Source organism: Talpa europaea (assembly GCF_964194135.1).
Source record: "Talpa europaea genome assembly, chromosome: 5".
Taxonomy (NCBI): domain Eukaryota; kingdom Metazoa; phylum Chordata; class Mammalia; order Eulipotyphla; family Talpidae; genus Talpa; species Talpa europaea.
In genome coordinates, this window is record NC_140071.1 from 16,506,087 (window position 1) to 16,522,695 (window position 16,609).

Below are 16,609 nucleotides of genomic sequence, written 5' to 3' on the forward strand. Positions count from 1 at the left end.
CCTGTCAAATGCCAGCATGGGGTGGGGAAGACCCATACTACCTTACCCCATGAGGCTGTGGGTCTCCTGAATCTCCCCACATATGCCCAGGCACAAGTTGCTGCCATCTGGATACTGTCCCAATAGTAACAGAAGCAGTGGGGTCAGCATGGAAAGTGGGACAGGGTCCAAGGAGTCAGGGGATTAGTGGGGTAGAATCCATGCGGGAAAGGCAGGAAGGTGGCAAGAGGGGGAGGCCATGTGTAAGGCGTTCCAGGTGCCTCCTGGCATATACCCCACCTCCACCATCCCATCTGATTTCATTTGCAGAGTCAAAGATAAAGCAATTAAGAGCTTCACAACAGCCACTGCACTGTCCCACACTATGTAGTCACCCTGATGATCCCTTAGTGGTGCATGTAGAAACTTCTGTTGCCTGTAGCTTGAAGGAACTAGAGGGTCACTGCACAGGTGGGCAAAGGAATGGACACCATATTATCACAAGAGCAACCACAGCAAAGTCCCACAGGCAGGTGGCTTAAACAATAGAAACTTCTCATAGTTCTACAAGCTGGAAGCACAAGATTAAGATGCCAAACAGGGCTGGTACCATCTGGGGGATGCTGAGGGGAAGGTCTGTTTCAAACCTCCCTTCTTTGCTTGGCCATGTTCTCCCTATGTCTCCACACATCTCCTCTGTTACGAACACCATACTACATCCTAATGAACGTATTTCAATTCAATTCCCTCTTTGAAGATTCTATCCACAATACAGTCACAATCTGGGGCAGATAGTTTGAACTGCAACATTTGCAGGGTGGGGGCGTGGCAGGGGTTACACAATACTGTCCACAACAGACGTCATTCCTCGATGATGGATGTTCTGTGCAGAGATCCCAGGAAAAATGGCTCCCTGTAAGCCTACACCCACACTTATGGCCTATTTCAAACAGGCCCTCTCTAACCCTCATCATTACGTGCAGTTCCTGTTATACACTATGACAGTATTGGTCACAATATTCATACAGACTATTTTTATCATTTTTGGGTAAGTTTTCCTCTCAATAGATCATAACTCCATGAGCTTAGGGTTCAACTTGGCATGTTCTTAGCTGTGTCCCTTAGTATCTGGCCCATAGAAGGCACCAAATTAGTATTTTTTAAGGAAGGAAAGTCAATCAATGACACACAAACTAACATAAATAAAATTCTGGAACTGTCTAGATTTTGGATTATTGCTCAATAAGTATTTGAGGGACCTACTTCTCTGCCTTTGGAGAGAGGATTTAGAACACAAAGTATATTGATGATTTCCTCAAATATTTGATTTCAAATCTAACAAACTTCCTTCCTCAAAAAGAAACAATTTTACAAGTGATTTATGAGACTTTCAGCTGCTGCACAGAAATGGGACTGTGTGGGGGTGGGAATGTTTGTTTTCCCAAACATGGTATTAATCAAGCTGTGGGACAAATACATAGTTAACATTAATTGCTCTCAAAAAGAACACATTTGCCTTGCCTCACTGATTCAGACTTGGAACCCTCAGACCCGGAGGCAGACAGGATGGGTATCTTTGTACATCAGCAAGACCCTAGTGGCTGCAAATACACACCATTCATTTGTTCAGTGAACAAGCATTTGTCAAAGGGGAATTATTACATATCCAATATCAGACTTGATATTTAGGACACAAATATCCTTGGGACTTAGAATACAAAGATGAGTTCAGTGAGAGAATACAAGTTCAGCAGTGTGAGGGCCCTTGCAGACCATGGTGGGATAGAAAGGAGACAGCCTGAAGTCTCTGCAGGTGGTAGGAAGAAGCCAGAAAAATCAACCAGAATAGGATATGCCTCCTTCTATACCACCCAAAGTACATGCAAGCACAGGAATGCCCCAGAGCAAAGCTGGCAGCTGCTACTCGTCAAAACTTCCCTACAGAGCTATGGAAAGTTCAGCAGAACTTAGGTAATAAACATCTCAAAAGTGTTTTTTCAGAATTAGGATTTTCTGTCCTCTAAGAGAACCATCTTTTTGTCAAAAGTGATCCTTTCCTCCTTTTGATCCAAATCTCCTTCCTGGTCTAGAATGATCCGAATTCCCTTCTCAACAAATTCCCCAGTGTTCTCCACCTGTTCAAGTTTCACCCACACTCCAGAACAGTCCTGGCCATTCTGTCAGCACAGAGCGTCCTGGAGCAGGTGAGAAAAACAGATGACAAGTTTCCCTGTGAAGCTGTTTCTGCTGGGACGTGGAAACCTACATACATGAAATGTTGAAGGAACAGGGCAGCAAGTGTCAACTGCTGAGGAAACGCAAAGAAAGGGCTTGCATGGTGCGGCCTGGCTCTGAATGAAGTCCCTTGACCAGATGATGAGTATTTCAGAGCATGAGCAGTTCTGCCTAGGTGTCGGATACTCGAGTTGTCAGGCTATTCAGCTTGCATTTTATTGAGCAAGCAAAACCAACAGGGTGGCCATTTTAACTTCCTGCACATTTACAATTCAAGTAGTATTTCCCCAAATTTTCTCAAAAGTCTTCTCAGCCCTTTCACTGGTATCGACTTGGAAGCACTTTACCAATCCTCCCACCAGTTCTGAAAACTGGTAATCAAAAACAATATGGCACTTCATTAAAATTAAAAAAGAAGCATGGAAGTATGAAACTGTTGTGCCACCTCATAGCAAAGCACAGCACAGAATGTTGCAGAGCTCTCTAATCAGGAGGCAATCAGGTAATCAAGAAACCGAAGCAAATCTCAGGCTGGTTGTTCCAAGAAATTTTGCTATTAGCCAAAGAGAACTAGCAGCACAGCTGAGACTCAATGCAGCTTATAATGGTTGTTGAGAATCTACTTTAGTTTCAATGGGTTTCCATGAAAGCTCCCCAGGTTATATCAGATTAGTGACCTGATCTACTAATTAGTTCTAATGTGCTTCCATTAGCATTATTGTATTTGGCATTTGCTAATATTTAATAATATCTCTGCCTGCCAGTTAAAAAGCAACTCAAAGATTTCCAAATGTCCTAGACAAGGAATCCACTAAAGGCTGAATTCTTACAATATGGTGGACTAAATATTCTGAAAAACTCTCCCAGTGTTAAGCTCCTAAAAACACTCAAAGCACAACAAAAGGGCCAATGCAGGAAATGGGCCAAATGTAGAAAAAAAGAAAACTTAAAAGCAAGTAAACAAAGGGGCGTCCCTGGCCTAGGGGGTTAAGCACTGCACTATGAAGCTATCCGCAGCCTCTGCAGCACAAGTTTGATCCCTGGCCAGCCAAGGAGCTACCCACATGGTGCAGCAGACCTCTCCTGTCTCACCCGCTGCTCCCCTCAGCAGTGTATTTCAGTCAGTCTGCCTGTTCTGCTCCCCACTCTGTCTCTAGTGAATCCTCTCTCACACACACCCCCACACCTCTGGCCTGTACTCCAGCTCTTGTATGCATAAATAAATAAATCTTTAAAAAAAAAAAAAAAAGGAAGTAAGCAGAAATTCAGAGAAAAACAGCAACAGATGCAGGGCAATGATCTTTTTTATGTCAACCAGATATTTAAACACTGATCTGGTTGTTGTTGTGAAGGTTATTTCGTAGCTGTGATGAAAGTCTATCCTTAGTTGACTTTAAGTAAATAAGATTATTAATAATCTGATGGACCTGATTCAAGCAGTTGAAAGACCTTCTTTGCAGCACTGAGGCTTCCCAGAAGTAATTCTGCTTCAGCAGAGCCTGGGAGTTCCAGCCTGCCCCTCCTAACAGCTTCCCCCTGGATTTCCAATTTGCCTAGCCAGCCTCCATGATCACATAAACCAATTCCTTGCACTAAATCTCTTTATATATATATATAATATTTATAATATATTACTAATATATTAGTATATAATAGTATTATATGTAATATTATTACATATAATATATATATTTAGTACAGGTTCTATTTCTCTGGGTGAACCCTGACTGACGCATGGAGCTAGCAGCTGATCTGGGGCATCTGGCTGCTGCCTACTTTTACTCTGGAGAAAGACAAAATTAGGACCCATCTGGGTAGAAAGTCAGATTAAAGACTTATTGAAAAAGTGAACTGGAAAACAAGCAAACACAAACTGGGTAGAGGGTACAGAGAGAAAAACTATCCATGAACAATTCAACAAAATGAGATACCACTTCAGAGCCACCAGATTGGTGACTAAGAATACCAAGTACTTGCACAGAATATGAACACGGGGAATGCTTGTTCACTGCTTTTGAACATCAACTTTGGAAAGCATTTTACCAATGCTTATCTGGTAAAATCATCTGGTAAAGTCACAGAAGTTATATTCTATGAGACATTGATTTCATTCCATTATTAGGTACATAATCTTGAAACCTCTATGAATCTTTGTTTGAAGAAACACATAAAATAATAGTTTTTGCAACACAGTTTATAATAACCCCAAACTGGAAGCAATCCAGATCTACTTACAGAAAACTGGATCAAGTGGAAGAGTCACATAATAGAGCACTATACAGCAGAGAAAATGAATGGATGATATAGTAAAGTACACTATGGCACAAACATAATGTGCAGTTACAAAAATCCCAATGTATGTATTCAGATTCCATTTCTCTTCATGGTCTTAACCACATATCATAAAGATAAAGCCAGAACTGGATCCCTATTATCCATATCCTATAACCAGAATGTCAGCTCTTCAGGCCAAGAATTACATCCTATCCTATCCACACAGCCTTGGAGAGACCCAGGCATAAAGATACCTAGTATATTGTTTGTTGAATGAGTGGTACAGCGGGGTGAACGAAATGTAAACCAGGTAGGGAAAGAAAACAAATATGCATTTTTTTGAGGAAGTATTATTTGTTCATATGTCAGTTGCCATCTCCCTCCCTAAGACAATAAATGTGAGCCAATGCTTAAATGGTAACCAGACAGTCAAGAATAATCTAAATGTGCCTGGGAGACTTCAAGTATATATGATATTTGGAGACTGACATCTTGGTATATTGAAATGTACTGGGTTTGCTGAAACCGGTCAGAGCGCGTTATACCATGTTACTCTGCAGAGATGATGGAATTAACTGACAGGGGCCATGTCATAAGCCAGCACTTAGGTGCACTTCATGCTTAGGTCAGTGGGTGTGATCATAAGCATGCCACAAACTAGACCCAGTGTTTCTAGCTGTGAGTCCTGATGTAGGAAATCCCAAACTCTGACCTTTCCTGTGTAGGCCCCTCTCTGCCATAGCTGACGCCTGTAACTGTTGTCATCTGACCTATCTGACTAGTGTCATCTAAAACCAAAGGCTCCAGGCACTTCCATCAAACAGCCTACTCCTTTTGAAGTCCTTAAGAGATGTAAGTAATATTACAGGTTCCTTTTGTTAACTGTTTCCTCTAGTCATTGTTTTCTTTTTTCCTCTGAAGAAAGGAGAAATTACACAAAAAAGAAAATGTGCCAATTTCCAGCGGCCCTTTGGTATATAGTCTATTATCTCCTACACGTTAAAGAGCATGTGGGAGATGCAAGGAAATAATTCAGGTCATTTTAGTTTTGACAACTACCTAAAACTGTTTTGTACAAGGCAGAAAGGAGCAGTTCAGCTCCTTCCGGGGTACAGAGCTAGGGAACAGGCCTCCAGGAACTAGGAACAGAACGCAGCCAAAAGCAGCTGAGTGCAATTCATCATCTGATATTATGTTGTATTTTTTTTCAGTTTCTCCTTACACATCATTATCATCAAACATTTAAATCTGTCTTCCATATGCAGATACAATGAGCTATCTGGTAATATTTCACACTAGTGAATTATGACACTGCTGATGCTGAAAATCATGTCTTCAATTTAACTTTCTCTAAAGGATTCAGAAGAGGTTAAAACAAATTTGCCACCACAAATGCCATGAGTATCATTGGTATATAATGGTGGCAAGGATACAGATTTTTTTTTTTTTTGCATCCCAGTATGAATACAGGAGACTTGAAGATGGAGAAATACAATGGGGAGGAGATTTGAATAAGAACAGGTCATGTTGTAATGAAACAACAAAAGAACAAAACAAAGCCCTCAATCCAGTGAAGAGATTTGAATCACAATACCTCTTAAACCACATGTTGGCGCCTTCATCTCTGGAACTTCCCGCCTCTGCCTCCTGTAAATGATGTGTGGGTGGTACTCTCCCTCAGCCAGTGGATGCTTTTTGACAGGCTCAATAAAAAAATCTCCATGTGGCAGATGGAAAACTCCAGTCTGTAATGTACGCAATACAAAGGTTAATTTGAATCAATTTTATAGCTATGCAAGGAAAATTAGGAAAGTGAAAACTATATAGATCATGAGTATCCCTGAAACCTGAAGACCTGTGCGCTCAGTGTCTGCCACTGGCTCACACAGGAGAGCTACACAGAAATAATTTCATGAAATATTTTTACAGTCACAGTTATCAAGTGTATGGGGCTCATGTATCTCTTTGAGACTGCAATGAAAAAAAGTGCACATAAGCACGTCTCTCCAAAGGTAATATACAATTTTGCAGGTGCATGGACACTCCCCCAAAGCCCATCACTGGATATCTATGATTCTTAAATTAAAAACCACTGCCTTCCAGTTGCTCTGCTATGGAGCTGGTGTCTATACACCAGAACTCCACTGACAACTTTGGAAACATCTGCCTGTAGCTCTGTAGCCCAGCTCCATGTACACACAGCTGTTTGACTTCAAAAGTTTAATGTCATTCTCCTTTCAAATGTTATCCTAAAATCCTAAAATTAATCTCCACTGCACCAGCATTAGAATTTGCTGCCCTTCCTCCCTGGTGGCGCAAGGGGTTAAGCACTGCACTATGAAGCAATCCACAGCCTCTGCAGCACGAGTTCGATCCCTGGCCAGGCAGCAACCCACATGGAGCAGCTGACCAATCCTGACTCACCTGCTGCTCCCCTCAGCAGTGTATTTCAGATGATCTGCCTGTTCTGTTTCCCACTCTGGTGAATCTTCTCACCTCCCACACCTCTGGCCTGTACCCCAGCTCTTGTATGCATAAATAATCTTTAAAAAAAAAGAAGAAGAAGAATTTGCTGCCCTTGTCCCAGGACAAGGGACATGTTCTCCTGGGTCAGTTCCATCCCAGCATCTGGGAACTTCTCCAGAGGAAAACTTTTGATCAAGGTGGAGGGGAATGATAAAGAAAAGAAAAACAAACATGGAGCCATTCAGAGTCGGGTACCAACCAGACAGATGGGGGAGGCTGTTGAGGGTCAGGTCCATGTAAATACTGTACCCACTATGCTGACAACCATGGTCTATGCTGACAGCCACGGTCCACAAGAAATGAAACTGCACCAGGAAGCCACTTGCAAGATTGAAATTCAACCAATCATTGCTTTATAAACTTTTCACCAATCAAAACTGCACTAACTGAAAATCTCATTGCATAAAGCTTACCTCTTGCCTCTGTAAGCACTCTCCCTTCAGAGCTCCTTGGGCTTTCCGCTCAAGTGCTCCTTGAGTTTGTACTCTCCCCCCCTCCACCCCCGAGAACTGCAGTCCTGAAGCCCCAAATAAACACTTGCTGTAATACTTGAGCTGTGACATTTCTGCTATAATACTCAAGCTGTAAAGTAGAGCTATAACTCCTGCTAAGACACAGGCGCTGTAGTTCTATAGCTACAACCCAATTGCTGTAACTTGACCAGACTTTGTTATCAAAGAAAACAAAGAAACATAAATATAAATCCCTAGCAGGCGACTGAAATGCCAGGAGTCCGCAGGGGAAAGCCCTTGGTTAGTTTCCAGGGAGAGAGGACACTCACTTCACAGCTCTGGGAACCCATCACATGCTAGACAACAGCGGTCAAGGAGATCAGGCCAAGAAGTGGTATCGCCAGCAACTCTCCTTTCCCTCTAGGAAATGTCTTAGTGTCCATTTGAGGTACTTAGCAAACTCCTCTGCCAATGATCTCCTAGGGTGGAAAAAGTGCCCAGGAACTGAATTCTGTACATATCTATGAAACAAAGAAGCAGTCCTAGGTGACCTTGAACTCTGGCATTAAACTGGGTTCAAACCCCAGGTCTTCCATTTATTAGTTTTGTGACCTTCTGCAAATGATAGTTTCAATTCTTTCAGCTGAAAAATGGGGATAACAAAGGGTGCCGTGAGGGTTAAATGAGTTAATAGAAGCAAAGCTCTTAGTAAAGGGTCTGCTTCATGGTTTTACCTAACAGAAGGCTCTTTGCAGCTCTCAGATTTTATGCCATTTCACTGAATTATGATGTGCAGAGTGAATGTGGCAGTTCAATGAGTATTAAGTGTGCAAAAATAAACCTGGAAACTTACTGAGGCTTACAGAGACCATGGAAGGCTTCCAAAGTTTAAGGTCCCCTCACACACCTCAGCATGCCTGGGCTAATCTCCTCTGCAGAGAAGCCTGAAGACTAGCTGTGCAGCCCCCACAGTCAGGAGGCAGAAGGGGCGCAGGAATAGAGGCTGCCAGCTTTTAAGTGGGTGTCTTTCCAGAATGTTTGCTTTGGACCAGTAATATAACCAGATCTTGACATAAATCATATCGCTGCCTTCCTATTTTGATCACTAACCTTAAAATATCATTAATAACAAAGATAATTTTTTAAAAGATTTTATTAATGCATACAAGAACTGGGGTACAGGCCAGATACATGGGAGGGTGAGAGGACTCACCAGAGACAGAGTGGGGAGCAGAACAGGCAGATCTACTGAAATACACTGCTGAGGGGATCAGCGGGCGAGACAAGAGAGGTCTGCCATGCCATGTGGGTATCTCACAGGCCAGCCGGGATCAAACCCGCCCTGCAGAGGCTGCAGACATCTTCACAGCACTGTGCTCAACCGCCTGCGCCACCAAGGAAGGCCCCAAGGATAAGTTTTAAAAAAGAAAAGCAACACTTTACTGCAAGACATAGAGCAGCCATGTGGCCTGGAACAGGCCCCACAAGCTGTAAAGCTGGGTGACACTGATTTCCTCCTAGAGCTATTAAGAGAATCAAGTGAATTCAAGTTTGTAAAAGTGGGGAAACAGGGTAAAAGGGCGACAGAAACTAGGCTCTTAGTGGTGAACCTGATGCAGCATATTAAATGTTTAGTATTAAAATGTTGTGCACCAAAAAAAAATGTTGTAAAAAATTAAAAATTAAATATTAAAAAAAACAAATACAATACAAACCAAAAATAAAAAAATAAAATGTTGTGCACCTGAAACCAATATAATCTTATACCCAATGTCATTCCAGCCTATGCAATCTGCTTTATAAATGCAAGGTGGTAATATTTTAACTGCCAACTCCGAGAGTGGCTACCTTTAACTTCAAATCTGCTTATGTTTCTTAGAAGATATGACATTTTTTGGGCCTCCCCGGTGGTGCAGTGGTTGAGCGCTGGGTTGCGAAGCTGCCTGCAGCCTCTGCAGCGCCAGTTCGATCCCCGGCCACGGGTCGAGGGTCCCACATGGTGCACAGACCTCTCCTGCCGCCCACTGCTCCCCTCAGCAGTGTACTTCATCAGTCTGCCTGCTCTGCTCGCCCCTCTAGTTCTGGTGGATTCTCTCAACTTCCTGCGCTTCTGACTGTACCCAGTGCTTGTATAAATAAAAAATAAATAAATAAATAAATAAAAATGAATTTAAAAAAAAAGAAGATATGAAATTTTTTTCTCAATAGCTTCCTCTGAGGAAAAGCCTCTGGGACAGGAGTCCTGACAAGGCTCATATGACAGTAAAATAGCAGGAGACAGACTCCGTCCAATGCTAAGATTTGGTTCTGTTTTCTACTCTGAGACAAAGACAAGGGGCACAAAGAGAATGTGGGCCTGTTGCTAACGAAGCTCATTTGTTCCATGGAAACAGCAGAATTGAAGGGCTCCTCGGGGATGGCCTGTGGGGGTAGGGGGGCCTTTGTGCAACTGCTATCAGTCAAATACTGACCTCTGAAGGAAAAAAATCACCAGTCAGAAGGTTGATGGTATCTCATCAGCCTCATATTTGGGACCCAGGTGGTGCAGAAGAAGCAGATGGGATTTCAGTTGAGAAGATAATGATGATCTTATGGGCAACATGAATGAGAACACCCAAAAGTGAAAGAAGCACTCTCTTCAAGGCTCACTTCCATTTTGCATTCCTCCACAAGGCCAGCCGGCCTGGAAACACCTATACCACCTAAACATTTCTCAGAAGTTGAATGGAAACCTGGGAGAGCAGGGGGTTCACCAGCTGGGGAGAAGGCAGATCTGCTCACATTCACATAGGCCTGTCAGCCCCAGGACTCCATGTGTGTGCCACAGAGAAGGGACGAGGCAGGATAAGGATGGAGAGACACCTGCTGAGCTACGAGCAATTTCCTAGCTCAGCTCTGCATCTCCGATCTCTACTGAATACAGGCACAGGGCTCAGGTGGCCGTGGTTTATTGGTCTCTGCCTGTGACGGGAGCAAGGCCGCGCTGGAAGAAACAATCCACTTTGCAAAGGAAGAACTGGCTCTATGCTTTCCGAAGCTAACTACCCAAGAGAAGCACCTTCTCCTATTACCAGCTTTGGAGTGGAACCAAAGAAGGCACTTTTCATTCCAATCTTCTCTACAGCCCATCTTTGAAAGAGAATGGGAATGCATTGTGGAAAAAGCATCCAATTCACCAGGAACTTGTATTCTGTATCCAGGAGAACCAGGGCAGAATGAGCTCCAGACAGAAGCTCAAGACAAAATTGCCCTTTTACCTCTTCTGTCGTTACTCTCCCTTCCCCAGTAGTCTCAGCATGATGCTAACTCTCTTTTGGAAATAAACTCACCTTCTGGCTTTAGCTAAGTTATAAATATCTATGAATGCTTCCCAAAGCTATGTTCTAAGAATTGCTTTATATAAACTTCATTTTGAAGCATTATAAACACACAGAAAATGGACAAATCATAACTGTAAAGCCCCACAAATATTTCGCAGTGGGAACTTCCAGAGGGAGAATGGGAACATTCCCAGGAGCCGAGCAATTCCCGTCCCCCTTCCAGGTAATGCTGTCCCCCAAGGGTAAACGTTACTCTGATTTCTAACACCAATAGTTTTCAGTCTACCCTTAATTCATTACAGGATGTATTAATTGACACAAAGAGGAAAAAAAAGTCTACTCGTCATTTAAGGCTGGTGGATTGGGTTCTGTGTTGCTTCCCACTCTTCAGGCAAACCCAGGTGGTGGGGATGAGACAGGTTGAGAAATCTTGGTGTGAGTCAGTTAGCACTGAACTTCTACTGCTCTCTGCTTAGGACAGGTAGGGAAGGACCTTCACAGACTCTTCAGAATGATTTTTTTTTCCTAGTCTCAGACTACTTCTTTTAAAGCATTAATTTAAGGGCCAGTAGGCAATAGGATGCATTTTACAAGGAATTGGTGACTAGAATGTTCTAGATGCACAGAGCCTAGAGTCCTTGAAGAGTCACCTAACCTATGCTGCCATGTCATCAGGAAGACGACAGGTAACACCTTCTATTGTTTCTTTTTTTCCTTTGTAACTTAAGTCCCAACCTCTCTGGGCTTCCCAGATCAAATAAGCTTTCTTTTAGTCTGCATCCACCCGTGTGCCTGATGGACACACTCTAAGGTGTTGTTCATTGGTCAGGAAACATGGGCTATTACTTGTCCCACTTCCCATCCTCTAGAAGGCGGTCAAAATCTCATATCCTAAGATGGCTCCTCTCTTAATGCTCTGATATTGTTAGGAAAGAGAGGAAATCTATTATTACATGTGTCACTTTTGAACTTTCAAATTTTTTGATGGTTTCAGGGACACTGAAAACACAAACAATTAAACATATGTGCATACCCCTATGATTTTCAGCTTAATCACAATAAGTTATTTTGCTACAAATCACAATTATGCCTTACTAATAGTTTTCTTTCAAAGGAGTTCATGTTTGGGAGTGGTGAGTAGTTGCTTTTTTTACAAAGTGATTGTCCATCTGATAAAATCTCTTCTATGTAAAGTAGGAGCTCATGGTTTGAATCAAGTCCTCATTTCAGTGTTCCAAAGAGACCTTCCCAGAACAGTCTGCTTGACCTCTGGGGCATAAAGGAGGAAATGGTTGCACAGGCTGAGCCCTCATTGTTTCCAACTATGAACAGAGTAGAGGAAAATCTGAAATCTTTGGGGAGTAAGAGATCCCATTAGGATCAAGTGTCACCCTTCCTGAGCCAACTGGGAAATTGTGTGGACAAGCTGGCTCCTCTCTCACTGTTTATTAATTTGTGAGTGTACACTGTGTGAGGAGAGAGGAATCTTCAACTGCCTATGATTTAGCTTCCCTCAGGACTTATTAGGAATCCCAAATAGGCCCAGCTCACATTGATTCTGTGTCCACAGCTCTATCTGGGGCTTTAGTGACAATATGCAGATGTTTTAAAAAGTACTTCCCAAAGCTGTCTGATATTAGCATTCAGAAAAAGTTAGGGATCGAAGCAAGCAGCCAGCCTTGCACTAGAGCTAGGCAGGGGTTGGGGATGATTAAATACTCTTTCAGGATCCCTGCCCTCCAATTCTGCCCTCATCTGCTCCCCCCAGACATGTGCACTTCTGACGACATCTTCTAGAAAGTCCTTCCCTGGCTACATAAGCAGAAATGAAAACAGTTCACACCCTGGTAACCGATCGACCTTGCCTCCTTCATTTTTCTTCATAATACTATCACATATAGTATACAGGCATATATTTACTACTTAATCTTATCTAATATCACCCTCAACACTAGAATGTCAATTCCACGATGGGAAGAGTTTTTATCTATTCTGCTCAATGTCAATGAACAGAATCAATTGTAACAACTGTATAATTCTGATGCGGGTGGGGGTGTTGAAAATGGAGAAGATCTGTGTATGGGTAGGGTATATGCGAAATCTCTGATTTTCCTCTTAATTTTGCTATGAAGCTTGAACTTCTCTAAAAAAAAAATCTTAAATAAGAAGGTATAGTTTATTAGGCAGAGTTTCTGTTCTGCAAGATGAGTGCTGTGGATGGATTCTGGGGTAGCACAACATGGGAATGCAAATAATGCTAGAGACCTATACACATAATGATGGTTAAGAGAGTAATTTTATATTGTGTTTTACTCTAATATAAAAATATTACAAAATATAAAAATAAGAAAGAGGCAGTCACTGAGCTGTGCATCAATACACAGTACAATCTTTTTTTTTTTGGCTTCTATATAAATTTGTTTTATTTTGAAGTTTCATCCATAAATTTCACTTTGACAGGTTAGTAGAATTTTGAGATGATCACTAATGCAAAAATTTTGTTTTTAATTTTAATTTTATTTTTATATTCCCCAAACAATTGCAACCCCCTTATTTTGACCCCAGCCCCTACTTTCCCCGCCCCCAGCCCCCCATAGAGTATCTCTGGTTCATAGTTGTTTGTTGATTTTGATTTTTGAAAGAATAACTTTCTTATAGTTATTCTTTTTCCTGGTCTCTTATTTAAGTTTTCTACACAGTACAATCTTAAAGCCAGTGCTGTAGTACTTTAAGAACTGAGCTAGTCCTGGACACTTTTTCACTAGATTCAAATCATTTTAAGCTCCTACTGTTTGAAGTGCATTCAGATAAGCACCATCACACGTGACATATATATAAAAAAATCTTGTGTTTTCCTTCCAGATACACACATGAATAACTCTAATACAAAGAAGGATATGGAAAAGAGCAGACACCACGCTGTGATTTTTCTAAAGAGAAATAAATTAATTCCATCTGAGAAGGGTTCATAAAGGAGGTATCTGTGATCTGGGCCTTGGAGAATGAGCGCTGCTTCCCAGTTTGGGAACAGAATCTTTCAGACAGCTGAAAAAAGACTTTGCACATAGCCCAGCCAGGGAAGGTACAGGGAGAGCCAGGTTGCCTGAATATGGGAGCTGTTCTTGATTGAATCTCCTGCTCCAATTCTTCTTTGTTCTTCTAAGAATAACACTTATTGCTTATCTTTTTACTTAAAGACATTCAGCCTCCAGGGCTTGTATCTCCTTGAAGTTAGACACAACACAGTAACTGTGTGGTCAATTTTCCAATATTCAGTCTGCTTAACTCTTAAAAAGGTCACATTCTTAATATTTTCACTGGAGTTTGGTGGATGGCAGGCAGTTTTCATAGCTTCTCAGGCTTGTTTTGGTTTAGTTTTGTCTGGTTCTTTGTTTTATTTCTCTAAATTCTACGTATGAGTGAAATCATCTGACATTGACGTCTAACTGTAGAACTGGGGGTACCAGAGGAGTAGGGGAGGGTGGGGAGCAGAAGTGAATGAGGTCCAGCAGACTATGGTGGAGGACTCTGGTGCTTGGTGGTGGGTGTGGTGTAGTAACAACATACATCTCAAGAGGTGTGAGCCTATACCTCTAAGTCACATATGATGTAACAAACCAATGTTCCCCCAATAAAAATAATACAATAATAAACAAAAGACCAAATCATTAAGAAAATTAGAAAAGAACCACACTCAGTTTTTAGTATCCTCATTTGGGTACTTCAAAGTGAGAACTGGCTGCTGATGGGTAAACTATGCACTATATCATGGAAATCTGCTGCCAAATAGCTACAGCCTGGGGTGTGCTCTGGGAGTACCTGTATCGTCCACACACCCTCCCTTCATGTCCTGTCCTAGCTCCACCGTGGTGCCATCTATGTGAAGTCTTAGTAACTGGACTCAGAATCATCCTGACCCCTGGAACAGCCCGGACTTATAATTAATATGCACCAACCTGGGAAGGAGAAGAATCATGTATATATCAGTTCTCTTTGGCCACCTCATACGTGTATCTGCCTAACCCCAAAGTATTTTTGATGTTGACTACTTTTTTCCCAGGAGTCCAACACAGCCCCCTACACACTGAGCTACTAAGTTTATTTAGGATGTTAATGATAATTGATTTTTTGGAAGAAGCAGTCCTTTATGTCGAGGAGGAAGAAGCAGGAGCTGAGTTGGCCCTCATGCAGAGAAGCCTGGCTAGGAAGCAGCTGACCATCAAGCATTGCCCTGGGTTCCTCAGAACTCACACTACTGGATTTCTGTTTCACTTCTGAGATCATTACTTTCATCTATCCATTCAAGAAGCATTTATTTGGTACTTCTTATTCAAAGCCCTGAGGATACCACAGTGAACAAAGTAGATACCCCCCACCCTCATGGAGTTTACTGTCTAGTAGAAAACAGAGAATTAAATGAGCCAAATAAATTGGAGTAAAAGTCCTGATAAGGGAAGTACAGGGCTCTATAAGAGTACATCAGAACTTTGGGGTTCCAAGATCCTCAGAGGAATTGACATTTAAGCCAATTTGGCACCAAATAACACATTTTGGGGTTGCTTCTACATGGGCGAACTGTGTAGTGTAGTATAAGCTGGCTGTACATAATGCTAAGAAAAATCATCCAAAACTTTGGATAATGCAAAATGATGACAGCATGTCCTTTGATTTCATACTGGCATCTTGTATAACAGGCCCACTTAAAGGTTGTCTAATTCTCTAATGGAAAGTACTCTTACTTAAGTTGCTATTTATCTTTAATGAGAGTGGTCTTGTGAAGTAAGAAATAATTAGTAGAAAACTGAAAAGCTGAAAATTATTATGGTCCCGTAGAAATGCAAATGGCTATTGTCCAGTAGAGAAGATAAGCCTAAACGTTAATTACTTAGACTTGCATAACATTAACGCATTTTGTATCTGACTTTGCATTCTTTTTCTAACATTCTTTCGATTAATGATAATTCATGTCTTTCTTTGGCTAGAACTTCATTATGTTGCTGGTTCCCTCTTTAATGAATTAATTAAACTTTTACCTACAAATAAGTGTGAGAAAATCAGGCTTGCAACTTCTTAAAAATGATGTTATAACCATGAAAACACTTAGGGAGCAAAGAGAAATGTAAAATACAGATTCTGACTCTCCAGGAAAACCTACTGCATAAGAATCTCTGGTTGAAAGAACCTAGGAATTTTGCCTTTTTAAAAAAGGTTCCCTGATGAGGCTGATGCTAAAAGTCAGTATGACAGTATTTGGAAACCAATAGAAAAAAATTTCCAAGAATGTCCCAATGCCCAGAGAAATGGTCTTTGGCATAAAAGCTGTCATTCCATCAAATGAGCCTCTCCCTTTTAACTCAGAGCATTGATCCTTGCAAAATGCAAACTCCTCTTGAAGAGCATAATTAAAGCTATTATCAGTCATTTATATTTTGAGGTAGAAGAAGAACAGGTCATAAAATGGAAGAATAGAATTTCTGAGGTGAATAAAGGACCCATGGGGTGGGGAGGGTTGAGAATGAGGATGGGGTGGGCAGGTTATTGAACAACAACATCATCATCATCACCACTATTTTTTTTACAACACTACAGAGCATAACTACTCTTAGAAACAAATTTCAATAATACACCACTAGCTACCAAAAATATTCAGGGTTTCCTCTAATCAAAAATACACAAAGGGCCTCCCTGGTGGTGCAAAGGGTTAGGTACAGGACTATGGGGCTGTCCGCAACCTCTGCAGCAAGAGCTTGATCCCCGCCCTGGCCAGGGAATTACCCACATGGCACAACAGACTTCTCCTGTCTTGCCCGCTGCTCCCCTCAG

General features: G+C 41.7%; 1 protein-coding gene across 1 annotated transcript in view; it reads right to left on the reverse strand.

Moving 5' to 3' along the window:
- Positions 1-6,050: 6,050 nt before the first annotated feature.
- LOC311171445 (A disintegrin and metalloproteinase with thrombospondin motifs 12-like) overlaps positions 6,051-16,609 on the reverse strand; it is a gene marked incomplete at both ends in the record, with an annotated part of 70,146 nt that continues 59,587 nt past the window's right edge. Inside the window, one exon of the mRNA XM_084234297.1 lies at positions 6,051-6,233. Within this exon, the coding sequence (XP_084090423.1) occupies positions 6,051-6,233 (183 nt within the window). The remainder of the gene's footprint in view (positions 6,234-16,609) is intronic.